The following is a 26,418-nucleotide window of genomic DNA, read 5'->3' as shown; positions in this document are numbered from 1 at the left end:
AATCCCACCAACAGTGTAAAAGTGTTCCTATTTCTCCACATCTTCTCCAACACCTGTTGTTTCCTGACTTCTTAATGATTGCCATTCTAACTGGTGTGAGATGGTATCTCATGGTGGTTTTGATTTGCATTTCTCTGATGGCGAGTGATGATGAGCATTTTTTCATGTGTCTGTTGGCCGTATGAATGTCTTCTTTTGAGAAATGTCTGTTCATATCCTTTGCCCACTTTTTGATGGGGCTGTTTGTTTTTTTCTTGTATATTTGTTTGAGTTCTTTGTAGATTCTGGATATTAGCCCTTTGTCAGATGAGTAGGTTGCAAAAATTTTCTCCCATTCTGTAGGTTGCCTGTTCACTCTGATGGTAGTTTCTTTAGCTGTGCAAAAGCTCTTTAGTTTAATGAGATCCCATTTGTCAATTTTGGCTTTTGCTGCCGTTGCTTTTGGTGTTTTAGACATGAAGTCCTTGCCCATGCCTATGTCCTGAATGGTACTACCTAGATTTTCTTCTAGGGTTTTTATGGTATTAGGTCTAACATTTAAGTCTCTAATCCATCTTGAATTAATCTTCGTATAAGGGGTAAGGAAAGGATCCAGTTTCAGCTTTCTACTTATGGCTAGCCAATTTTCCCAGCACCATTTATTAAATAGGGAATCCTTTCCCCAATTCTTGTTTCTCTCAGGTTTGTCAAAGATCAGATGGCTGTAGATGTGTGGTATTATTTCTGAGGACTCTGTTCTGTTCCATTGGTCTATATCTCTGTTGTGGTACCAGTACCATGCTGTTTTGGTTACTGTAGCCTTGTAGTATAGTTTGAAGTCAGGTAGCGTGACGCCTCCAGCTTTGTCCTTTTGACTTAGGATTGTCTTGGCAATGCGGGCTCTTTTTTGGTTCCATATGAACTTTAAAGCAGGTTTTTCCAATTCTGTGAAGAAAGTCATTGGTAGCTTGATGGGGATGGCATTGAATCTATAAATCACCTTGGGCAGTATGGCCATTTTCACGATATTGATTCTTCCTATCCATGAGCATGATATGTTCTTCCATTTGTTTGTGTCCTCTTTGATTTCACTGAGCAGTGGTTTGTAGTTCTCCTTGAAGAGCTCCTTTACATCCCTTGTAAGCTGGATTCCTAGGTATTTTATTCTCTTTGAAGCAATTGTGAATGGAAGTTCATTCCTGATTTGGCTCTCTGCTTGTCTGTTACTGGTGTATAAGAATGCTTGGGATTTTTGCACATTAATTTTGTATCCTGAGACTTTGCTGAAGTTGCTTATCAGCTTAAGGAGATTTTGGGCTGAGACGATGGGGTTTTCTAAATATACCATCATGTCATCTGCAAACAGGGACAATTTGACTTCTTCTTTTCCTAACTGGATACCCTTGATTTCTTTCTCTTGCCTGATTGCCCTAGCCAGAACTTCCAACACTATGTTGAATAGGAGTGGTGAGAGAGGGCATCCCTGTCTTGTGCCAGTTTTCAAAGGGAATTTTTCCAGTTTTTGCCCATTCAGTATGATATTAGCTGTGGGTTTGTCATAAATAGCTCTTATTATGTTGAGGTACGTTCCATCAATACCGAATTTATTGAGCGTTTTTAGCATAAAGGGCTGTTGAATTTTGTCAAAAGCCTTTTCTGCATCTATTGAGATAATCATGTGGTTCTTGTCTTTGGTTCTGTTTATATGCTGGATTACGTTTATTGATTTGCGAATGTTGAACCAGCCTTGCATCCCAGGGATGAAGCCCACTTGATCATGGTGGATGAGCTTTTTGATGTGCTGCTGAGTCCGGTTTGCCAGTATTTTATTGAGAATTTTTGCATCGATGTTCATCAGGGATATTGGTCTAAAATTCTCTTTTTTTGTTGTGTCTCTGCCAGGCTTTGGTATCAGGATGATGTTGGCCTCATAAAATGAGTTAGGGAGGATTCCCTCTTTTTCTATTGATTGGAATAGTTTCAGAAGGAATGCTACCAGCTCCTCCTTGTACCTCTGGTAGAATTCAGCTGTGAATCCATCTGGTCCTGGACTTTTTTTGGTGGGTAGGCTATTAATTGTTGCCTCGATTTCAGAGCCTGCTATTGGTCTATTCAGGGATTCAACTTCTTCCTGGTTTAGTCTTGGGAGAGTGTAAGTGTCCAGGAAATTATCCATTTCTTCTAGATTTTCTAGTTGATTTCCGTAGAGGCATTTATAGTATTCTCTGATGGTTGTTTGTATTTCTGTGGGGTCAGTGGTGATATCCCCTTTATCATTTTTTATTGCGTCTATTTGATTCCTCTCTCTTTTCTTCTTTATTAGTCTTGCTAGCGGTCTGTCAATTTTGTTGATCTTTTCAAAAAACCAACTCCTGGATTCATTGATTTTTTTGGAGGGTTTTTTGTGTCTCTATCTCCTTCAGTTCTGCTCTGATCTTAGTTATTTCTTGCCTTCTGGTAGCTTTTGAATGTGTTGGAATGCAATTACATTTTTAAAGAGACATACCAGATTGAAATTGTTCGCATCATTGAATGGTTCAATACATGGGCAGGCGTCTGACTAGAGCAACAAGAAAACCATGCAAACTCACCAGGTAGTACTGCACTGGAAAGCACATTGCTTTTATTTATTTAATAGTTAATGACAGGGAGAGGGGGTGATGGAACAAATGGGTATTATCTTCTCTTCTCTCCTATAATTAATTAAAATGAAATTATGGACCTGTACAATTTCAAAATATATGGATGGACAGGATAATATTATTAATAAGATTAGTTTTCCAACTTAAGACCAGGTTTTTCAATTCACTGGTGACCTAAAGTTTCTGATTTTGCTATCAATAGTGAAGAGGAGTTTTTACATTATACGGTTGAAGAGAGAATGACTTCTGCTGAAGCATTTGATTTTAAACAAAGTGATATTGAGCCTATTGACAAAACAAAGGTCAGTCCAAGAGTGTGTGGGAATAAGGTACATTTTGACAGAAAAAAGAATGACGCTTTAAAAAAAGTTTTCTTTCTTTTTGTTTGCTTGTTACAGCTAAAGAAATCTCCAGTCACCATTCACTTCAAATATACCACCTTGATTTTACTTTTTTTACTTTGCTTTAGGTAATTTTTGTATGAATGTTCTCAATAAAGAATTTTCTTATAAACATTTATTATTTTGAGCATTACAGTTTGCACCTCAAAATGGAGTACTGTGAATTTTTTGAGGATGCTAGAAGAACAGAAGAAACAGTAAACTTTTAAGGCAAGACATCTTTCTCCTCCCACTCTAGCAGCAAGAAGAAGAGAACATTTGCTCTTTATTATTTAAGAGCCTTTTAAAAGTCACATGGAAAGGCAAGCACTCCAAGGAGTTTTTGATTCCTTTTGACTTTGGCCAAGAAAATGAAATTATTGAGAACAGCCAACCTTTCATAAAATATTGCTGTTGGAGGGACTTTTTTGGTGGGTTAAATATTATAAAATCATTGTTTTCTGGTCAATACAGAGCAGGGAGAAAATAAAAATAATTATTGGATAGGAGCATTTTGGTGGGTTTTGCATCTTATGTCAGAATGTGACACCAAAGGCTCGGCTTGATGGGGTCGCTTTTCTTATCTTAGGTGACCAGATGATGTGTTAAGGCAAAAGCAAAGTATTTTTTCCCTCTCAGGTTTTTGGAAATAGACTAAACACATAGTTCTCAAAACCACCTTCCTCTAACCCCAACCTTTGATAAAGTACGGGCCAACTAGCTTGAGCTTCTGAACTCATCAGTGGAGTATCTTTCCATGTTCAAGCCTCCTTCTGGCTGCTTTTCTGAATTCTCATTACTGAGCAAGTGTAGGAAGACCCAGGAATGCCGGAATCATCCAGTCACTGTATGGGTTCACTTCATCTGTATCTCTTTTTCAGAATACTCTTTATTCCTGTCTTATTTCAAATCCTGCTGTCATCAGGGCGATGAAGGGCACTTCTTAGACATTCGACAACATGGTGGAGGTGAAGATCTGTTGTAAAATCTGAGGGATGTCCTTGGTATCCATGGCAACGAAAGACCGACCAGCTGGTAAAGTTCTCTGCAACCTGCCAGGATGGAAAGGGAAAGGAAGTTACCCCTGTAAATGGCTCTCCCTTCCACCCCCTGCCCTGGCAAACCACAGCCTCCTAATGGTTTCTTAGGACAGGAAGTTTTTACTTTCTCATACCTTGCTCTCTGCCTACCACTGAATTAGTTGTCATTAAGCAATGAAAGGCTTGGAAGAGCAACAAGGAAAGACACAGCGAAAGCAGGGAACTGAAAGGAAGGTCTTTTCAGTGAGAAAGTTGGCGAATTTGAAAAGAAAAACTTTTCTTCCTTTCTTTACTGCCGTTTCTTGGTATTTCATATTCTCTTGGTAGAAAAGAGCCCTACGGATTCATCTGGGATCATCTCACCTCCTGGGTCTAGTCAATATGTTGACCTCACGCTGTATTTCTAATGCTTTTCCTTCCTTAGAAAACAGGCCTCTAAAAACGCTGCCGAGGCAAACCCTGAGTGGTTCTTTCTCTCTTTGCCTCTCTCTCTCTTTTTTTTGGTCCACATCACACAATGTGAAATGCGATCTGGATTGTCCAATTATTGCTTCAATGACACTGAGGTTATACAGGCTTATGAAATTTTTTCCAACTCATTTTTAAGTAAATTTTTAAAAACATAATGGGTTTTGATTTGAATTATCCTTAAAAATAACTTGTCATTGAAGTTACGATAATTTTTTAAATACTAATTTATCATTTGGAACAAAAGGCCATTTTGAAGGCAACAAAACTGTAAGACACAGTTCTCTTCAAAAGAACGCCTCCTTTCACTGTGCCAGGAAGTCTGGCTTTGGAATGACATTTAATAAAATTCAACCATCCTGTGTAGTATCGTATATTTGGCATGCCTGGTAAGCCAGCTAATTCTGCAACATATCTTTTGCCAGTGGATGTTGGACCATTTCCCTAGGAAACCACAAGGGTATTATTGTGCTTTCTTAAGTATTCGAACAGGATCTGTTCACTAGAAAGACAAAATAGCCATTTCATCTCAACTAGCATTTGTTGAGCTTGTTGTCTGCCTAATAGTGGGCTGATGCTGAGGAAAATCTGGGTGGAAAAGGCACAGTTTGTGTTTGAGGATGTGGAGGTTCTAAAAGATGCAAAGCACTAATTTGTAAAAACTACGAAGAATGCAAAGTCATGTCATCAAATGACTAAACTACATGATATTAAGTCTGTTCTCAACCTCACTCTGCAGCCTTGCAGCAAGGCAAAGGGAATAGAAAGAGAAAAAGATGCTAGCACTTTGGATACTAAAACATTTCCAATCATAGAGTATGACAAGTAAAAGGGGTGGAATAACAAAAAGGTAGGCCCTTTGTGCTTTAGGCAGGGATTTTTTTTTTTTTTTTAAGATTTACTTTCACTGGTGTTTTGTGTTTCTTACAGGTATTTTAAACACAGAAAAACCATGAGCTCTTTCTTTCTGTTTGTAATTCAAAAAGATAAATGTTAGTGTGTCGAGTTATGAAAGTGTTTCCAGATCTCTCCTTTCAGATCATACCCACTGGTATTTATTGTCTGATCATAAGATTCTCTATTGAATATTCAGTATATTCAGTGTAGTATCTAACTATATGTATATTATCTTACGTTGTTGCCAAGTGTTTCACCTGCCTTGTCTCTCCAGCAGTAAGAAGGGATATATGTGAGTATGTCTATATATACACATGCATGCATATATGTAGGTGATGTCTCTATGGGGATATAATACATGTGTGTATATATATGTCTACATATGTATAGACATACACACACATGCACACACATTATCTCCTATGCTAGGAAAATAGATGTTCATGAGTTTTAATATGATTTGAACACAAAATGATTAGCCTGAGCTTAGGACCTTGATATAAAGTGGCAAATGTATAAAATACTACCCAATTTATTAGTGACAAATCAATGTGTCAATGATTTATTATTGGTTTAAATATAAACTAAAAAATAATTAATTTAAAATTATTATTGTTCATTCAAACAAAAGCTAGAACATATCCCCTCCACTAGATTATAAACCCCTTGAGGCTAGCAACTCTAGTTTCTGTTTTTCCTCCATCTGCCTCACTGTACCTCATGGTGCTAAGCCTATAAAACAGCATGTATTAGCTATTCAGTATCTCTGTACCTGCCCTTTTCTGTATGCTCAGATGACACTTACCTCGTTGCTTGATCACCTAAAGAGCCAATAAAAATGGCAAAAGCATTTACTTGAGGGTCACTTGTGAGGATTTGAGCAAACTTAGCAGGATGTATTCCATATCGTGACAGATTTGCATCACTCAAGACTATGACAAAGTACTCATCAGCTTCTTCTTTGACAATTTCCTTGATGGCATGTTCTGTCCCTTCTAACGTGTGGTCCCCACTCATGCAGAACTGAGAGTGGGCATGCATTGTCTGGAGGTAAGAGAAGTTGCACAAAAGCCATGGTGAGAAACTTCTTTTTAAACAAAGATGATTATTTTTCTATTGACCATGAGCATGCATACATACCAATTATTACCCACGTTCTAAGATAGTTCTATTTAATTTGCATATTTGAGTGACAACAGTATACAGTGATATTTGTATCTGGCTTAGAATTTCATTAGATATAGGAATCATTCCAAAACTATCACAGTGGGCACTTAGTTTTAAAATGCAAGCCTCCACTTAAAGTGAGAAAACATAAGAAAATATTAAACTTGGTATCGAGTTATGAAAGTGTTTCCAGATCTCTCCTTTCAGATCATACCCACTGGTATTTATTGTCTGATCATAAGATTCTCTATTGAATATTCAGTATATTCAGTGTAGTATCTAACTATATGTATATTATCTTACGTTGTTGCCAAGTGTTTCACCTGCCTTGTCTCTCCAGCAGTAAGAAGGGATATATGTGAGGGAGGATGCAGATGACACAGGAGGAAAATAAGGAATGAGTTGAGTTTCCAATAAACAAAGTTATAATACTAAAAACATTGTACTCATATCAATAATGATGGAGGAAATTTACTTATAATCGTGATATGTATTTTTCTATTGCAGGCTTAATTGTGTGAAATCAATTATACATAAAACTGGGGACAGAGAGCACTCTAAAAGCAGTCATTCTGCTCACCAATGATATGACTGTATATCTAGAAAACCCTAAAATCTGATAAATGAATTCAGTAAAGTCTCAGGCTACAAAATCAATATACACAAATCAGTAACACTGCTATATGCCAACAATGACCAAGCTGAGAATCAAGTCAAGAACTCAATCTCTTTTACAATAGTTGCACACACACAAAACCCTAGGAATATACTTAACTAAGGAAGTAAAAGAGCTCTACAAGAAAAACTACAAAACACTGATGAAAGAAATCACAGATGACACAAACAAATGGAAACACATCCAATGTTCATAGATGAGGAGAATCAATATTGTGAAAATAACCACACTGCCCAAAGCAATCAACAGGTTCAATGTAATTCCCATCAAAATACCATCATTGTTTTTCAAAGAACTAGAAAAAACAATCCTAAAATTCATGTGGAACCAAAAAAGAGCCCAGATAGCCCAAGCAATACTAAGCAAAAGCAACAAATCTGGAGGCATCACATTACAGGGCTTTAAATTATAGTAAGGCTACAGTCACCAAAACAGCACGGTACTTGTATAAAAATAGGCACGTAGACCAATGAGACAGAATAGAGAACCCAGAAATAAAGCCAAATACTTACAGTCAATTGATCTTTGACAAAGCATACAAAAACATAAACTGAGGAAAGGACACCCTATTCAATAAATGTTGCTGGGAAAGCTGGCAAGCCACATGCAGAAGAATGAAACACTGCTGGTGGGAATGTAAATTAGTACAACCACCTCTCATACAAATCAACTTATACAAAATCAACTCAAGATGAAGCAAAGACTTAAATCTTAGACCTGAAACCATAAAAATGTTAGAAGATAACATTGGGAAAACTCTTCTCGACATTGGCTTAGGCAAACAATTCATGACTAAGACCCCAAAAGCAAATGCAGACCTGCTGGAGCAAGATGGCCGAATAGGAACCGCTCCAGTCTCCAACTCCCAGCGCGAGCGACACAGAAGACCGGTGATTTCTGCATTTTCAACTGAGGTACTGGGGTCATCTCACTAGGGAGTGCCGGACAATCGGTGCTGGTCAGCTGCTGCAGCCTGACCAGCGAGAGCTGAAGCAGGGCGAGGCATCGCCTCACCTGGAAGCGCAAGGGGGAAGGAAATCCGTTTTCCTAGCCAAGGGAACTGAGACACACAACACCTGGAAAATCGCGTAACTCCCACCCCAATACTGCGCTTTAAGGAAACAGGCACAAAAGGAGAATATATCCCACACCTGGCCGGGAGGGTCCCACGCCCACGGAGCCTCCCTCACTGCTAACACAGCAGTCTGCGGAGATCTATCCTCAAGGCAGCAGCGAGGCTGGGGGAGGGGCGCCCGCCATTGCTGAGGCTTAAGTAGGTAAACAAAGCCGCTGGGAAGCTCGAACTGGGTGGAGCTCACAGCAGCTCAAGGAAGCCTGCCTGTCTGTAGACTCCACCTCTGGGGACAGCACACAGCTGAAGTCCAATAGGGGAAGCAGTGGGGGCCGGTGCAGACGCGAACGACTCTGTCTGACAGCTTTGGGGAGAGCCGTGGATCTCCCAACGCGGAGGTTGAGATCTGAGAACAGACAGACTGCCTGCTCAGGTGGGTCCCTGACCCCTGAGTAGCCTAGCTGGGAGACATCCCCCACTAGGGGCAGTCTGACCCCCACACCTCACAGGGTGGAGTCACCCCTAAGAGGAAGCTTCCAAAGGAAGAATCAGACAGGTACACTCGCTGTTCAGCAATATTCTCTTCGGCAACCTCTGCTGCTGATACCCAGGCAAACAGGGTCTGGAGTGGACATCAGCAATCTCCAATAGACCAACAGACAGTACTTCTGACTGTCAGACGGAAAACTATCAAACAGGAAGGACACCTATACCAAAACCCCATCAGTACGTCACCATCATCAAAGACCAGAGACAGATAAAACCACAAAGATGGGGAAGAAGCAGGGCAGAAAAGCTGGAAATTCAAAAAATAAGAGCGCATCTCCCCCTGCAAAGGAGCGCAGCCCATCGCCAGCAACGGATCAAAGCTGGTCAGAGAATGACTTTGACGAGATGAGAGAAGAAGGCTTCAGTCCATCAAACTTCTCAGAGCTAAAGGAGGAATTACGTACCCAGCGCAAAGAAACTAAAAATCTTGAAAAAAGAGTGGAAGAATTGACAGCTAGACTAATTAATGCAGAGAAGATCATAAACGAAATGACAGAGATGAAAACCATGACACGAGAAATACGTGACAAATGCACAAGCTCAGTAACTGACTCGATCAACTGGAAGAAAGAGTATCAGCGATTGAGGATCAAATGAATGAAATGAAGCGAGAAGAGAAACCAAGAAAAAAGAGGAAAAGAAATGAACAAAGCCTGCAAGAAGTATGGGATTATGTAAAAAGACCAAATCTACGTCTGATTGGGGTGCCTGAAAGTGAGGGGGAAAATGGAACCAAGTTGGAAAACACTCTTCAGGATATCATCCAGGAGAACTTCCCCAACCTAGTAGGGCAGGCCAACATTCAATTCAGGAAATACAGAGAACGCCACAAAGATACTCCTCCAGAGAGCAACTCCAAGACACATAATTGCCAGATTCACCAAAGTTGAAATGAAGGAAAAAATCCTAAGGCAGCCAGAGAGAAAGGTCGGTTACCCACAAAGGGAAGCCCATCAGACTAACAGCAGATCTCTCGGCAGAAACTCTACAAGCCAGAAAGAGTGGGGGCCAATATTCAACGTTCTTAAAGAAAAGAATTTTCAACCCAGAATTTCATATCCAGCCAAACTAAGTTTCATCAGTGAAGGAGAAATAAATCCTTTAGATAAGCAAATGCTTAGAGATTTTGTCACCACCAGGCCTGCCTTACAAGACCCTGAAGGGAGCCCTAAACATGGAAAGAGCAACCGGACGAGCCATTGCAACACATGCCAAAATGTAAAGACCATCGAGGCTAGGAAGAACTGCATCAACTAACGAGCAAAATAACCAGTTAATATCATAATGACAGGATCAAGTTCACACATAACCATATTAACCTTAATGTTAATGGACTAAATGCTCCAATTAAAAGACACAGACTGGCAAACTGGATAAAGAGTCAGACCCATCAGTCTGCTGTATTCAGGAGACCCATCTCACATGCAGAGACATACATAGGCTCAAATAAAGGGATGGAGGAAGATCTACCAAGCAAATGGAGAACAAAAAAAGCAGGGGTTGCAATCCTAGTCTCTGATAAAACAGACTTTAAACCATCAAAGATCAAAGAGACAAAGAAGGCCATTACATAATGGTAAAGGGATCAATTCAACAGGAAGAGCTAACTCTCCTAATATCTATGCACCCAATACAGGTGCACCCAGATTCATAAAGCAAGTCCTTAGAGACCTACAAAGAGACTTAGACTCCCATACAATAATAATGGGAGACTTCAACACTCCACTGTCAACATTAGACAGATCAACGACACAGAAAGTTAACAAGGAGATCCAGGAATTGAACTCATCTCTGCACCAAGCGGACCTAATAGACATCTATAGAACTCTCCACCCCAATCAACAGAATATACATTCTTCTCAGCACACATCGCACTTATTCCAAATTGACCACATAATTGGAAGTAAAGCACTCCTCAGCAAATGTCAAAGAACAGAAATTATAACAAATTGTGTCTCAGACCACAGTGCAATCAAACTAGAACTCAGGACTAAGAAACTCAATCAAACCCGCTCAACTACATGGAAACTGAACAACCTGCTCCTGAATGACTACTGGGTACATAACGAATGAAAGCAGAAATAAAGATGTTCTTTGAAACCAATGAGAACAAAGATACAACACCAGAATCTCTGGGACACATTGAAAGCAGTGTGTAGAGGGAAATTTATAGCACTAAATGCCCACAAGAGAAAGCAGGAAAGATCTAAAATTGACACTCTAACATCACAATTAAAAGAACTAGAGAGGCAAGAGCAAACACATTCAAAAGCTAGCAGAAGACAAGAAATAACTAAGATCAGAGCAGAACTGAAGGAGATAGAGACACAAAAAACCCTCCAAAAATCAATGAATCCAGAGTTGGTTTTTTGAAAAGATCAACAAAATTGACAGACCGCTAGCAAGACTAATAAAGAAGAAAGAGAGAGGAATCAAATAGACGCAATAAAAAATGATAAAGGGGATATCACCACCGACCCCACAGAAATACAATCAACCATCAGAGAATAGTATAAACGCCTCTACGCAAATCAACTAGAAAATCTAGAAGAAATGGATAATTTCCTGGACACTTACACTCTCCCAAGACTAAATCAGGAAGAAGTTGATTCCTGAATAGACCAATAGCAGGCTCTGAAATTGAGGCAACAATTAATAGCCTACCCACCAAAAAAAGTCCAGGACCGGATGGATTCACAGCTGAATTCTACCAGAGGTACAAGGAAGAGCTGGTAGCATTCCTTCTGAAACTATTCCAATCAATAGAAAAAGGGAATCCCCCCTAACTCATTTTATGAGGCCAACATCATCCTGATACCAAAGCCTGGCAGAGACACAACAAAAAAAGAGAATTTTAGACCAATATCCCTGATGAACATCGATGCAAAAATCCTCAATAAAATACTGGCAAACCGGATTCAGCAGCACATCAAAAAACTCATCCACCATGATCAAGTGGGCTTCATCCCTGGGATGCAAGGCTGGTTCAACATTCGCAAATCAATAAACGTAATCCAGCATATAAACAGAACCAAGACAAGAACCACATGATTATCTCAATAGATGCAGAAAAGGCTTTTGACAAAATTCAACAGCCCTTTATGCTAAAAACGCTCAATAAATTCGGTATTGATGGAACGTACCTCAAAATAATAAGAGCTATTTATGACAAACCCACAGCTAATATCATATTGAATGGGCAAAACTGGAAAAATTCCCTTTGAAAACTGGCACAAGACAGGGATGCCCTCTCTCACCACTCCTATTCAACATAGTGTTGGAAGTTCTGGCTAGGGCAATCAGGCAAGAGAAAGAAATCAAGGGTATCCAGTTAGGAAAAGAAGAAGTCAAATTGTCCCCTTTTGCAGATGACATGATGGTATATTTAGAAAACCCCATCGTCTCAGCCCAAATCTCCTTAAGCTGATAAGCAACTTCAGCAAAGTCTCAGGATACAAAATTAATGTGCAAAAATCACAAGCATTCTTATACACCAGTAACAGACAAGCAGAGAGCCAAATCAGGAATGAACTTCCATTCACAATTGCTTCAAAGAGAATAATACCTAGGAATCCAGCTTACAAGGGATGTAAAGGACTCTTCAGGAGAACTACAAACCACTGCTCAGTGAAATCAAAGAGGACACAAACAAATGGAAGAACATAGCATGCTCATGGATAGGAAGAATCAATATCGTGAAAATGGCCATACTGCCCAAGGTGATTTATAGATTCAATGCCATCCCCATCAAGCTACCAATGACTTTCTTCACAGAATTGGAAAAACCTGCTTTAAAGTTCATATGGAACCAAAAAAGAGCCCGCATTGCCAAGACAATCCTAAGTCAAAAGGACAAAGCTGGAGGCGTCACGCTACCTGACTTCAAACTATACTACAAGGCTACAGTAACCAAAACAGCATGGTACTGGTACCACAACAGAGATATAGACCAATGAAACAGAACAGAGTCCTCAGAAATAATACCACACATCTACAGCCATCTGATCTTTGACAAACCTGAGAGAAACAAGAAATGGGGAAAGGATTCCCTATTCAATAAATGGTGCTGGGAAAATTGGCTAGCCATAAGTAGAAAGCTGAAACTGGATCCTTTCCTTACCCCTTATACGAAGATTAATTCAAGATGGATTAGAGACTTAAATGTTAGACCTAATACCATAAAAACCCTAGAAGAAAATCTAGGTAGTACCATTCAGGACATAGGCATGGGCAAGGACTTCATGTCTAAAACACCAAAAGCAACGGCAGCAAAAGCCAAAATTGACAAATGGGATCTCATTAAACTAAAGAGCTTTTGCACAGCAAAAGAAACTACCATCAGAGTGAACAGCAACCTACAGAATGGGAGAAAATTTTTGCAACCTACTCATCTGACAAAGGCTAATATCCAGAATCTACAAAGAACTCAAACAAATATACAAGAAAAAAACAACCCCATCAAAAAGTGGGCAAAGGATATGAACAGACATTTCTCAAAAGAAGACATTCATACAGCCAACAGACACATGAAAACATGCTCATCATCTCGCCATCAGAGAAATGCAAATCAAAACCACAATGAGATACCATCTCACACCAGTTAGAATGGCAATCATTAAGAAGTCAGGAAACAACAGGTGTTGGAGAGGATGTGGAGAAATAGGAACACTTTTACACTGTTGGTGGGATTGTAAACTAGTTCAATCATTATGGAAAACAGTATGGCAATTCCTTAAGGATCTAGAACTAGATGTACCATATGACCCAGCCATCCCACTACTGGGTATATACCCAAAGGATTATAAATTATTCTACTACAAAGACACATGCAGACGTATGTTTATTGCGGCACTATTCACAATAGCAAAGACTTGGAATCAACCCAAATGTCCATCCGTGACAGACTGGAGTAAGAAAATGTGGCACATATACACCATGGAATACTATGCAGCCATAAAAAGGATGAGTTTGCGTCCTTTGTAGGGACATGGATGCAGCTGGAAACCATCATTCTTAGCAAACTATCACAAGAAGAGAAAACCAAACACCGCATGTTCTCACTCATAGGTGGAACTGAACAATGAGATCACTTGGACTTGGGAAGGGGAACATCACACACTGGGGCCTATCATGGGGAGGGGGAGGAGGGACGGATTGCATTGGGGAGTTTACATGATATAAATGATGAATTGATGGGTGCTGACGAGTTGATGGGTGCAGCACACCAACATGGCATAAGTATACATATGTAACAAACCTGCACGTTATGCACATGTACCCTAGAACTTAAGTATAATAAAAAAAAAAAAAAAAAAAAAAAAAGCAAATGCAACAAAACCAAAAATTAATAAATGGGACCTAATTAAACTAAAAACCTTCGCACAGCAAAAGAAATAATCAGCAGAGTAAACAGACAACCCACAGAGTGGGAGAAAATCTTCACAAACTATGTATCTGACAAAATACTAGTATCCAGAATCTATGAGGAACTCAAACTAATCAGCCAGAAAAAAACAAATAATCCCATCAAAAAATCGGCAGAGGATGTGAATAGTTATTTCTCAAAAGAAGGTATACAAAGAGATAACAAACATGAAAAAGTGTTCAGTATCACTCATAATCAGGGAAATGCAAATTAAAACCATAATGAGATACGGTGGTATCTTACACCTGCAAGAATGGCCAAAATTAAAAGGTCAAAAATTAATAGATGTTGGCGTGGATGTGGTGAAAAGCGAACATTTACACTGCTGGTGGGAATGTAAATTAGTACAACCACTGTGGAAAACAGTATGGAGAGGCCTTAAAAGAACCAAAGCAGGTCTACCATTCAATCTGGCAATCCCATTAATGAGTATCTACCCAAGGAAAAGAAGTCATTATATTAATATGAAAAAGACACAGGCACACACATATTTATAGCAGCACAATTAGCAATTGCAATGATATGGAACCAACCTAAGTGTCTGTCAACCAATGCGTGATAAAGAAAATGTGGTATATATACACCATGGAATACTACTCAGCCATAAAACTGAATAAAATAATGGCATTTGCAGCAATTTGGATGGAGCTGGAGGCCATTATTCTAAGTGAAGTAACTCAGGAATGGAAAACCAAATACTGTATGTTCTCACTTACAGGTGGGAGCTAAGTTATGAGGACACAAAGACATAAGAGTGATATAATGGACTCTGAGGACTAAGGTTAGGGAGGTTCTCAGGGGGGTGAGGGATAAAAGACTACATCCGGGGTACAGAGTACACTGCTCAGGTGACAGGTACACTATCTCAAAATTCACCACTAAAGAACTCGTCCGTATAACGAAAAACCACTTGTACCCCAAAAACTATTGAAATAAACAAATTTAAAAAGGGGTCATTCTTTTCCTTCTACTGCACATGTAGGGCCTGAGAAGAGCCATATAAGACATACAAGGGAGCCCAGGCTGTAGAATCCCAATCTAATACCAAGTGCCCTAAAAATATGTAGGGAACAAATTTTAAATTTTATATGGTGGAGAAAAGGATTTTAGGCATGATGGGTGTTTTCTCAGTTCAACGCTTGAATGTTTGTGAAATAGTTTTTTTCTTTGCTGTGTATCTACTGTTTCTTCAATGAATCTTTTTAGTCTTTACCTAATTTGACAGAAGCTTTCATAATACAGAGGCAATAAAATACATTTACCTTCAGAATTTCTAGTCTTTGCTTATTGTCCTTGGGGATTTTATGAATTGGAACCAGGCCAATGTTGTAGCCATCTCCAGAGTGTCCAACGATGTCATACTACATGCAAGAGAACCAGAAAGTTATAAACTTTTCTCCACAAAAGAATAGTCATTAGCTCTTTAATGTTCAACTTTTTGAACTGTTACTGCCCAAAGTTGCTCAACATATGGCCATAAAGAAATGCAGTGAGACAGATGTGTGTTTAATTCCCTAGTCTCACTATATACATGAGAAACTCCTGTCTACTGAGAAAGGCTAGAGCGGGGAGTCAGGTGCAAGCCTTTCACAGAGTCTGTAAAAAAATTCTGGGGTCTGAGATAAACTATAATTGGGCTGAGGTAGTTCCCTCCAACTTTGAGTTGCACATACTCTAGGTGTTGTAGAGCAATGCGGTTCTTTCTTTTCATGTGTGCTCCTTTTAAAATGGTGAGTTATTTGAAGGTGAGGCCACAGCTTATTTCTCTTTGAATTTCTAGAATCTAAGAGGTGCCTAGCATGTTTACTGCACAAATGCTGTAAGAGAGTTTGTAATCAAGTTGGGGCAATAAGAAGCTTTCCCCTTGCATGTGGGCTACATTTTTCTACAAATAAGCTGTTTGAAGCTGGAATGCATTTTCCCCCCTTAGCAATCATGGGATAAATGGTGGTTAGGCCATGCTAGCTGACAACAATAATCCATAACATCACTGAAACTGCTGTGTTCTACATGGAAAGAAACAGAAAAAATTTGGTTGAAATTGTTATTATGCAAAAATAGGAAGTGAGAAGAAGGGTTTCCTGGGGAAGATGAGTCCCATTATAGATAGCTGAACTTGTGCCCTAGGAGAAAGATGTGCCTAGGGGTGAAGACCTAACAGTTATCCCCAGGAGGGAATAAATGGAGGCCCATGTATGTCTAAATATGTAAAAGCTACACATCAAGCTACCAACTGTTAAATAAAATACGTTCTGTCCTCCTACTTTGATAAAATATACGTTATAATAACCTGGAAAGCCAGGGCCAGATTTCAAATACTTGGGTTCCTGGACGTTCTGTGCTAGAACACGGTCACATGGGCTGTACTGGCCCCTGGCCCATAGCCCATGCCCTTCTCTTTTCATAGCTGGCTCTGTCCCACCCCATAAGGTACCTCAAATGCATGTGTGTGGACACACATCCACATTCCATCACTCCATCATAACCAACAGTTACCCCTTGCCCACCTCTCAGACCTTGGGGTGCTCACACAATTGGCCAGTCTGTCCTAGGAAGATGGACTTAGGAAAGAGGCCCACGCAGGACCTGAAAGTCGGCTTGGGGTCATTTGATGAGGATAGCTGCGGATCCCAGGTACCAGGAGCATGATCTAGAAATAGGTTTTAAAGGCCCTTTGGCCCCATAGACACCTTGCCTCATGTGAGGGCCATGGTCAGAAGAGGGCCAGAGTGGGGCCATGGGTGGGGGTGAGATGGTGGGAGATTATTCTGTGCCTGGTTTAAATATAAAAGAATAGTGAAGGAAATTGATCAATGCATTAAAAAGGTTGACAATAAATGATTTCTAATGATGTAACACATTCCATATAAGAAAAAAAAATCATTGAGTATAGTTTGCTATCAATAGAGTGAAAAGGTACCAAATAAAAACTGAAACTAAAAGCAGCTCAGCTGTTAGAAATTGCTCAGGATAGGAAATTTCTGGCTTCAGCATAGGCTTGACTAAGGTCATCCATGGGTTCAGTGGTAGGATTGGCACAGATACGGAGAGAGCTTGCATAATCCTTCCATGCAAGCACACTCCAGGGAGGCCCTGACTGATTTGACAATGGTCATGGCAGGAACTGTTTGCAGTCAAGAGTGGAAAGTTCTGAGAAGGTGCCAGGCAGGTTGCTTTCATTATGGGCTGGTGAAGTAATCTGTTAAACAGGATCTTACACATGAGGGAATAAGATCGGTTTCCTGACATAGGAACTAGGTTTCTTATATTGGGCTGAGGTAAGAGGGCTATGAATGTGTTTGACTCTTCCCTCCCTTTTAACTGGTGGCTAGAGTTCTTTCAAATTAGATGACAGTGAATGAGACTATAGAAATCTTTGATCATATGGTCTGTCACATGGTCAATGTAACTGGTCAAAGAGCAGTCAACAAATACAGTTTTTAGCTGGGCTTTATTAAAACAAGATGCGAGCTGATTAAAACCTTCAGAAATACTTTAGCAACCATCCATCTATCATTTGATTGAGTGACTGATATATCTATCTACCATTGAAATATATGCCCAGGAGAAAAAAATATACTATTCTAGGCAAATGAGACAAAGAAAGGTGGGTTGTATGCTTCTTTTTCTTCCTTCTTCCCTTTCTTTCTTCTTTTTTTCCCTTCCTTTTTCTTTCTCATCTCTTCTTTATTTGTGGTAAGGAAAGTGCTACTCGCAGAAAGACCAGCCTTTTTCTGTGCCTGGTGAGTACCGCAAAGGTATGAGAAGACACCTAAGCGACAGGATGGAGCTTATAAAATAGTTTGCAGGCCCTGGTTTCTCATCTTCCAGATGGATTTGAGGATTATTCTGTGCCCAAAGTCAATAAAATGCTTGTGAAGAATCTAAAGTACATCCAAATGTGGACCATTCCCTGGCGTTACTGCAGATTATATTAAGCTTCCATTACCAGCAATACTTCTCCATCAAAATTATCTATTATCTGCTATCCAAGGATTCCAACATGGTTTACAAACAGTGATTTCCTAATCCTGAAAATTGTGTGAGTTAATGGAAAAGATGCCTACTCTCATTCATTTCCATTCTCTAACTCCTAAATCTGCCACTCACCCGATCTGGTTTCGGTGATGATCGTGAAATCCAACTTGATGGGGCCTTGAGCCTGCTGCCATGGAGGAGCCACAGGAGTCAATAGACAAGATCCTCACTGTCATTATCAAACCGCCTAACATTTACATCAGAATTTTTTCTGAGCTCAAAATTTTTATGATCATGATTTCTCCACTTTTCAGAGCATCCCTGAAAAACCTGTGCAGTCTCATGTCTAGCATTTAACATAAATATTAAGCCACAGTAGTAAAGAAAAGCCTCAACTGCAGAGGACAAATTTAAATACTTTTTTGCTTTAGAAATCTGTTTAAATGCCCCTTTGCTATATTTTCTTTTGGAAGTGTTGTTCATTTAGAGAAAAGTGCAACAAATAAAAACAAATGCTGACATTTTGGTCAAAGATGTGGTTTATCATCAAATAAGGATGATGATTTATAATGTTTAGAATGCTTAGGACAAAGTGCTATTAGCAATTTTATGAATAAGATTTATGTGTAAATTTCTATAGGACAAACGGCCATTTGCTGGCTTTAGGAGAGGCTATGCTTTATTATGCAGCCACATTGTAAGTAGGTACGAGACAATCATCTAAGGCTATTTATTAAAACTACTAGGTGTAAAATTCTCATGTCCTTCTAGAAATATAAATACACCATTCTCAGATGGTGCCACTAAAGTCAAGAGAAATGCCAGTGGAACCATAGTGTTAGTTAGCTAGTAACCTATAGCATTAGCTGGCTAACCTTTCTTCATATCATGTAAGTCAACGTGAAAAGAATAATGTCCTGAAAGGTCAAGGATTCTAGACTTGGCTCTGACGTTAACAAGCTTTTTGACTTAGAGAAAATCACTTAACCTCTCTAAACCTTGTTCTACCTTGTAAACAATGATGGCTTAGAAAGTCTCTAACACTGTATGCTTGTAAATCACTTAACCTCTCTGACAACATGGGGTAATATCTGTCTAACCACCTCCCAGGGTCACTGAAAGGATAGGACAATACACTTACTGACTTTACTGTTTGCTACAGTTTACAAAGGGCTTCCATATATCTCATCTCATTTTTATTTTCTCTACAAGCTTTGGGGTAAGTGTTATCCTTATGTCACAAATGCAGAAATTGATTCTTAGAGAGACTAACAGACTTTCTTAAGGTCATAGATCTAGTGTTGGTTAAACCCCAGGTTTTCTGACACTAAATCCATTTTGGTTATTTGTTTTCATTTTTTGGTTTTCTTTGGAGACAGGGTCTTGCTCATTGCCCAGGCTGGAATGCACTGTTGTGATCACAGCTCACTGCAGCCTCAACCTCCCGGGCTCAATCAATCCTCTAATTTCAGCCTCCCAAGCAGCTGGGACCACAGGCATACGCTGCCACACCTGGCTAATTTTTGTATTTTTTTTTTTTTTGTAGAGACAGGGTCTTGCTACATTGCACACGCTGGTTTTGAACTCCTGGGCTCAAGCAATAAACCCGCCTTGGCTTCCCAAAGTGCTGGGATTATAGGCATGAGCCACTGTGCCTGGCCCAGTGTTTTTACTACAGAGAAATAACTACTTCCTCAGCTACTCTCCTCTCCCATCTCTACTTAAGTTTTTGAATGGTTGGGTTGGCCAATTTCTACATGCACAATTGAATCAATTCTGAATTCTTGCTTGAATGGACTCAGAAAAGTATGTACAACCTCCTTTGGTCTAATCTCCATGTAGCAATAAGAATTTATTCGCAGCCTAAACTGATAGGATGACTGGTCTCCATTTCCAAACCTGTGAAACACTCCTGAGGTACTGGAAAGAGGTTAATTACAGATACTGAATTAAGTTCTTGATAGAATAAATTTCCCTGGCAGCTGCTGATTTGTGAGTCATATGTTTCCATTTCCTCCTGGGAGTTAACTCAACCTTTCTGACCAAGGTATCTTTGAGAAAAGTTTGTCTATTATACCTCCCTTGGACGGGTGCCAAGGGTAGGAGAAGACAGAGTACCTTACATAAATGATACACTTGCTCCTGAATTATAGTTTAAAAAAACCAAATTGAACAGAAATAAAATGGCTATAAGAAACAGGGATGAAACATCAACTAAGAGGCCTGAAGTGGAAGTCAGAAGTGCTGGCTTTGCACTGTAACTGTGTGACCTAGGGCAAAGCATTGAACTTCTTTCAATCTTTGTTTCCTCTTCTGTAAAAAAAAAAAAAAAAAAAAAGGGTTGCTGAAAATAATTTCCAAGGCCATTCCTACCCTCCCAAATTCTATATAAACTTAATGGTATGTTTAAGAATTGTGATGAAAAAGCTTGCTTCTCTTAGTTTTAGGAACTAATGCCTTGTTTTCTTCTGTCAAGGGAGGAGTGAGTCATTTAAATCCGAGGGTCAGTGGCACCTTTTCCAGAAAGAAAGCCCTCAGAGCCTGTGAGAAATAATCCAGTACATAATCCCTTTCTAATTCTTGGCTTTCTAATGGCTTTCTAATTCTTCCTTTCCTTTAAAAGTTTGCTAGCAGTGGAACCCTTCCTTCAAATGAAATACTGCACAAAAGCCCAGCTGATGAAACATCATGCACTACCTATACATGTGAAATTGTTGTCGTTGAACTGGGATGGAGGGGGATGGGGCAAAAAGTGCTGCCTACTCACTGCCCCCATCCACCCCCAGTCCTTCAAAGGTTCTTGTTACACTGTTAGAAAACCACTGCCCTAGAATATGGTGTATATGCCTTCACAGAAACAATAAGTTTGAGTTTTGTTTTTTTTCCCAAAGTACAACTTCTGAATAATGAACTACATCTCTTTTCCGGACCCACTATTTGAGTGCTTAGTGGAGAAATAGTTACCTAACTTTGGTATTATTGAGTACTTTGAAAAAAAAAATGAAGCCATTAAGAGCCTTTGAAAAGGAGGGTCTATTTCAAGATTACAGTGAAAACATTCCCAGGGGCTTGGAGAAAGCACGAGGAACAAATTGGAATGAAGGTTAAGGAAAAAAAATGCTTCTTGATGAAAAGACAACAGCTCACACAAACAGTACGATTCTACTTTTCACTTTAATTTGAAGCACTGCGTGAACACCAAGATGAGGCTGACTACAAGAGTGGAGGAGCTTATGCTGATTATAAGCAAATGAAGTGCTAGTTTTCAGTGACCTACTGTGAAGGCTATACCTGGGAACAGCTGAATTCAGTTGGTAGAGCAATTATGAGAAACTTTAAACACTCCAAATGGCTTAGAGATGTGTCTTGCCACTGAATTACCTTTCCTCCTCAGTAATTCTTGCTCTAGGGTCCCTGTGGTTTGGCACAGGTCATGATAATGTGGAATAAAAAATGGAGGCGGACTCCAGATGAGCCTCCGGGACCTAGACTGTAATGACCCACGGCTCAGGAGCTGCACTCAAGCCAAGCAAAACACAAAGCAGACGCCAAGAGAGATGAGGAGAGCCTGGATCACAGACCAAGCCAGCGGCTTCCGAAGGTTTCAAAGCAAATACAGACTAGACACCTTTACAACGGAGGGAAAACTGCAGGAAGACAACATTAAGAACTGTCTGGAGCTGGGGCTGGGGAGTCTCAGATCACACTGCCGAATTCCTAATGACCCCATGTGTGATGCCATTCTGGGCTATGGAATATACATTTTTCTCTAGGAGCTCCTCAAAGTGTCTTTTGTTCATGCATAATTTTCTATTTTCTGAGTACATTAAATTCTTTTGTTAGTTATTCCTATTCCCTTTATGCCTTTTACAAATGAGAAAATGAAAGTATTCAGTTGAATATGATCATATAACATAAGGATACAGAACAGAATGCATGGTACACAGGCACTGAATGTATGTACATCAAATATCTCTGAGAAGAGACTGATAATTCCACTAATAGTGGTTGTACTGGAGAGAGGAGCTGGGAGCTGAGAGGGCGCAGGCAGTGGCTCACTCTTCACTCTTCCTCCTTTTATACCTCTTAAACTTTGTGCTGTGTGCACCAATCACCCATATATCCCCAAACATTTATAGTCAGCCCTTTGTATATGTAGATGTGGAGCCCATGGAGAGGAAGGCCAACTGGAAGATTTCAGCATCCACAGGTTTTAGTATCTGAGAGGGATCGTGGATCCAATTCCTCATAGATACCCAGGGACAACTGTAATTATAAATAGAAATAACTCTTATAGAATGTAAGGAGCTCCATCCTACCTCCTTCCTGCCCTGCACATTGGCCTGGGGAGCCCTAGCAGAGATTGGGTGGCTTGTGGGTACTTAGATCTCAGACACGTTGGCAGGGCTGGTAGGAAGATGGTACAAAGTCCCATATGGAGAGAAGGCCTATTAGGAGTTTTGAAAATACAGGGGATATTGGGACAAGTTAAATGGCACCATGAAAAAGCAACCAGAAAATCCAGTATAAGAAACTGTCTAGGTGGAGCAAGATGGCCGAATAGGAACAGCTCCAGTCTCCAACTCCCAGCACGAGCGACACAGAAGACCGGTGATTTCTGCATTTTCAACTGAGGTACTGGGGTCATCTCACTAGGGAGTGCCGGACAATCGGTGCTGGTCAGCTGCTGCAGCCTGACCAGCGTGAGCTGAAGCAGGGCAAGGCATCGCCTCACCTGGAAGCGCAAGGGGGAAGGAAATCCGTTTTCCTAGCCAGGGGAACTGAGACACACACACCTGGAAAATCGGGTAACTCCCACCCCAATACTGCGCTTTAAGCAATCAGGCACACCAGGAGAATATATCCCACACCTGGCCGGGAGGGTCCCACGCCCACGGAGCCTCCCTCACTGCTAACACAGCAGTCTGCGGAGATCTATCCGCAAGGCAGCAGCGAGGCTGGGGGAGGGGTGCCCGCCATTGCTGAGGCTTAAGTAGGTAAACAAAGCCGCTGGGAAGCTCGAACTGGGTGGAGCTCACAGCAGCTCAAGGAAGCCTGCCTGTCTCTGTAGACTCCACCTCTGGGGACAGTGCACAGCTGAAGTCCAATAGGGGAAGCAGCGGGGGCCGGTGCAGACGCGAACGACTCTGTCTGACAGCTTTGGGGAGAGCTGTGGATTTCCCAACGCGGAGGTTGAGATCTGAGAACGGACAGACTGCCTGCTCAGGTGGGTCCCTGACCCCTGAGTAGCCTAGCTGGGAGACATCCCCCACTAGGGGCAGTCTGACACCCCACACCTCACAGGGTGGAGTCACCCCTGAGAGGAAGCTTCCAAAGGAAGAATCAGACAGGTACACTCGCTGTTCAGCAATATTCTATCTTCGGCAACCTCTGCTGCTGATACCCAGGAAAACAGGGTCTGGAGTGGACCTCAAGCAATCTCCAACAGACCTATAGCTGAGGGTCCTGACTGTCAGAAGGAAAACTATCAAACAGGAAGGACACCTATACCAAAACCCCATCAGTACGTCACCATCATCAAAGACCAGAGACAGATAAAACCACAAAGATGGGGAAGAAGCAGGGCAGAAAAGCTGGAAATTCAAAAAATAAGAGCGCATCTCCCCCTGCAAAGGAGCGCAGCCCATCGCCAGCAACGGATCAAAGCTGGTCAGAGAATGACTTTGACGAGATGAGAGAAGAAGGCTTCAGTCCATCAAACTTCTCAGAGCTAAAGGAGGAATTACGTACCCAGCGCAAAGAAACTAAAAATCTTGAAAAAAGAGTGGAAGAATTGACAGCTAGACTAATTAATGCAGAGAATATCATAAACGAAATGACAGAGATGAAAACCATGACACGAGAAATACGTGACAAATGCACAAGCTTCAGTAACCGACTCAATCAACTGGAAGAAAGAGTATCAGCGATTGAGGATCAAATGAATGAAATGAAGCGAGAAGAGAAACCAAAAGAAAAAAGAAGAAAAAGAAATGAACAAAGCCTGCAAGAAGTATGGGATTATGTCAAAAGACCAAATCTATGTCTGATTGGGGTGCCTGAAAGTGAGGGGGAAAATGGAACCAAGTTGGAAAACACTCTTCAGGATATCATCCAGGAGAACTTCCCCAACCTAGTAGGGCAGGCCAACATTCAAATTCAGGAAATACAGAGAACGCCACAAAGATACTCCTCCAGAAGAGCAACTCCAAGACACATAATTGCCAGATTCACCAAAGTTGAAATGAAGGAAAAAATCTTAAGGGCAGCCAGAGAGAAGGTCGGGTTACCCACAAAGGGAAGCCCATCAGACTAACAGCAGATCTCTCGGCAGAAACTCTACAAGCCAGAAGAGAGTGGGGGCCAATATTCAACGTTCTTAAAGAAAAGAATTTTCAACCCAGAATTTCATATCCAGCCAAACTAAGTTTCATCAGTGAAGGAGAAATAAAATCCTTTACAGATAAGCAAATGCTTAGAGATTTTGTCACCACCAGGCCTGCCTTATAAGAGACCCTGAAGGAAGCCCTAAACATGGAAAGGAACAACCGGTACCAGCCATTGCAAAAACATGCCAAAATGTAAAGACCATCGAGGCTAGGAAGAAACTGCATCAACTAACGAGCAAAATAACCAGTTAATATCATAATGACAGGATCAAGCTCACACATAACAATATTAACCTTAAATGTCAATGGACTAAATGCTCCAATTAAAAGACACAGACTGGCAAACTGGATAAAGAGTCAAGACCCATCAGTCTGCTGTATTCAGGAGACCCATCTCACATGCAGAGACATACATAGGCTCAAAATAAGGGATGGAGGAAGATCTACCAAGCAAATGGAGAACAAAAAAAAGCAGGGGTTGCAATCCTAGTCTCTGATAAAACAGACTTTAAACCATCAAAGATCAAAAGACAAAGAAGGCCATTACATAATGGTAAAGGGATCGATTCAACAGGAAGAGCTAACTATCCTAAATATCTATGCACCCAATACAGGAGCACCCAGGTTCATAAAGCAAGTCCTTAGAGACCTACAAAGAGACTTAGACTCCCAAACAATAATAATGGGAGACTTCAACACTCCACTGTCAACATTAGACAGATCAACGACACAGAAAGTTAACAAGGAGATCCAGGAATTGAACTGATCACTGCACCAAGCGGACCTAATAGACATCTATAGAACTCTCCACCCCAAATCAACAGAATATACAGTCTTCTCAGCACCACATCGCACTTATTCCAAAATTGACCACATAATTGGAAGTAAAGCACTCCTCAGCAAATGTCAAAGAACAGAAATTATAACAAATTGTGTCTCAGACCACAGTGCAATCAAACTAGAACTCAGGACTAAGAAACTCAGTCAAAACCGCTCAACTACATGGAAACTGAACAACCTGCTCCTGAATGACTACTGGGTACATAACGAAATGAAAGCAGAAATAAAGATGTTCTTTGAAACCAATGAGAACAAAGATACAACATACCAGAATCTCTGGGACACATTTAAAGCAGTGTGACATAGAGGGAAATTTATAGCACTAAATGCCCACAAGAGAAAGCAGGAAGATCTAAAATTGACACTCTAACATCACAATTAAAAGAACTAGAGAGGCAAGAGCAAACACATTCAAAAGCTAGCAGAAGGCAAGAAATAACTAAGATCAGAGCAGAACTGAAGGAGATAGAGACACAAAAAACCCTCCAAAAAATCAATGAATCCAGGAGTTGGTTTTTTGAAAAGATCAACAAAATTGACAGACCGCTAGCAAGACTAATAAAGAAGAAAAGAGAGAGGAATCAAATAGACGCAATAAAAAATGATAAAGGGGATATCACCATTGACCCCACAGAAATACAAACAACCATCAGAGAATACTATAAATGCCTCTACGCAAATCAACTAGAAAATCTAGAAGAAATGGATAATTTCCTGGACACTTACACTCTCCCAAGACTAAACCAGGAAGAAGTTGAATCCCTGAATAGACCAATAGCAGGCTCTGAAATCGAGGCAACAATTAATAGCGTACCCACCAAAAAAAGTCCAGGACCAGATGGATTCACAGCTGAATTCTACCAGAGGTACAAGAGGAGCTGGTAGCATTGCTTCTGAAACTATTCCAATCAATAGA

At 40.4% G+C, this 26,418-nt stretch overlaps 1 protein-coding gene across 3 annotated transcripts in view; it reads right to left on the bottom strand.

Moving 5' to 3' along the window:
- Positions 1 to 2,574: 2,574 nt before the first annotated feature.
- The window catches only part of VWA8 (von Willebrand factor A domain containing 8), a 408,431-nt gene continuing 384,587 nt past the window's right edge, over positions 2,575 to 26,418 (bottom strand). For 2 of the 3 annotated variants that reach the window (XM_033234152.1, XM_033234153.1), the window contains 3 exons: positions 15,558 to 15,656; positions 6,212 to 6,450; positions 2,575 to 4,053 (listed from right to left, as the gene is read on the bottom strand). In XM_033234152.1, coding sequence (XP_033090043.1) covers positions 3,945 to 4,053; positions 6,212 to 6,450; positions 15,558 to 15,656 — 447 coding nt within the window. In that variant the 3' untranslated portion in view covers positions 2,575 to 3,944. The remainder of the gene's footprint in view (positions 4,054 to 6,211; positions 6,451 to 15,557; positions 15,657 to 26,418) is intronic. The other variant, XM_033234151.1, reaches the window with a different exon arrangement.

This window comes from Trachypithecus francoisi, unplaced genomic scaffold (genome assembly GCF_009764315.1).
Source record: "Trachypithecus francoisi isolate TF-2019V2 unplaced genomic scaffold, Tfra_2.0 Contig01461, whole genome shotgun sequence".
NCBI lineage: Eukaryota > Metazoa > Chordata > Mammalia > Primates > Cercopithecidae > Trachypithecus > Trachypithecus francoisi.
This window is presented reverse-complemented; position numbering and strand designations above follow the sequence as displayed.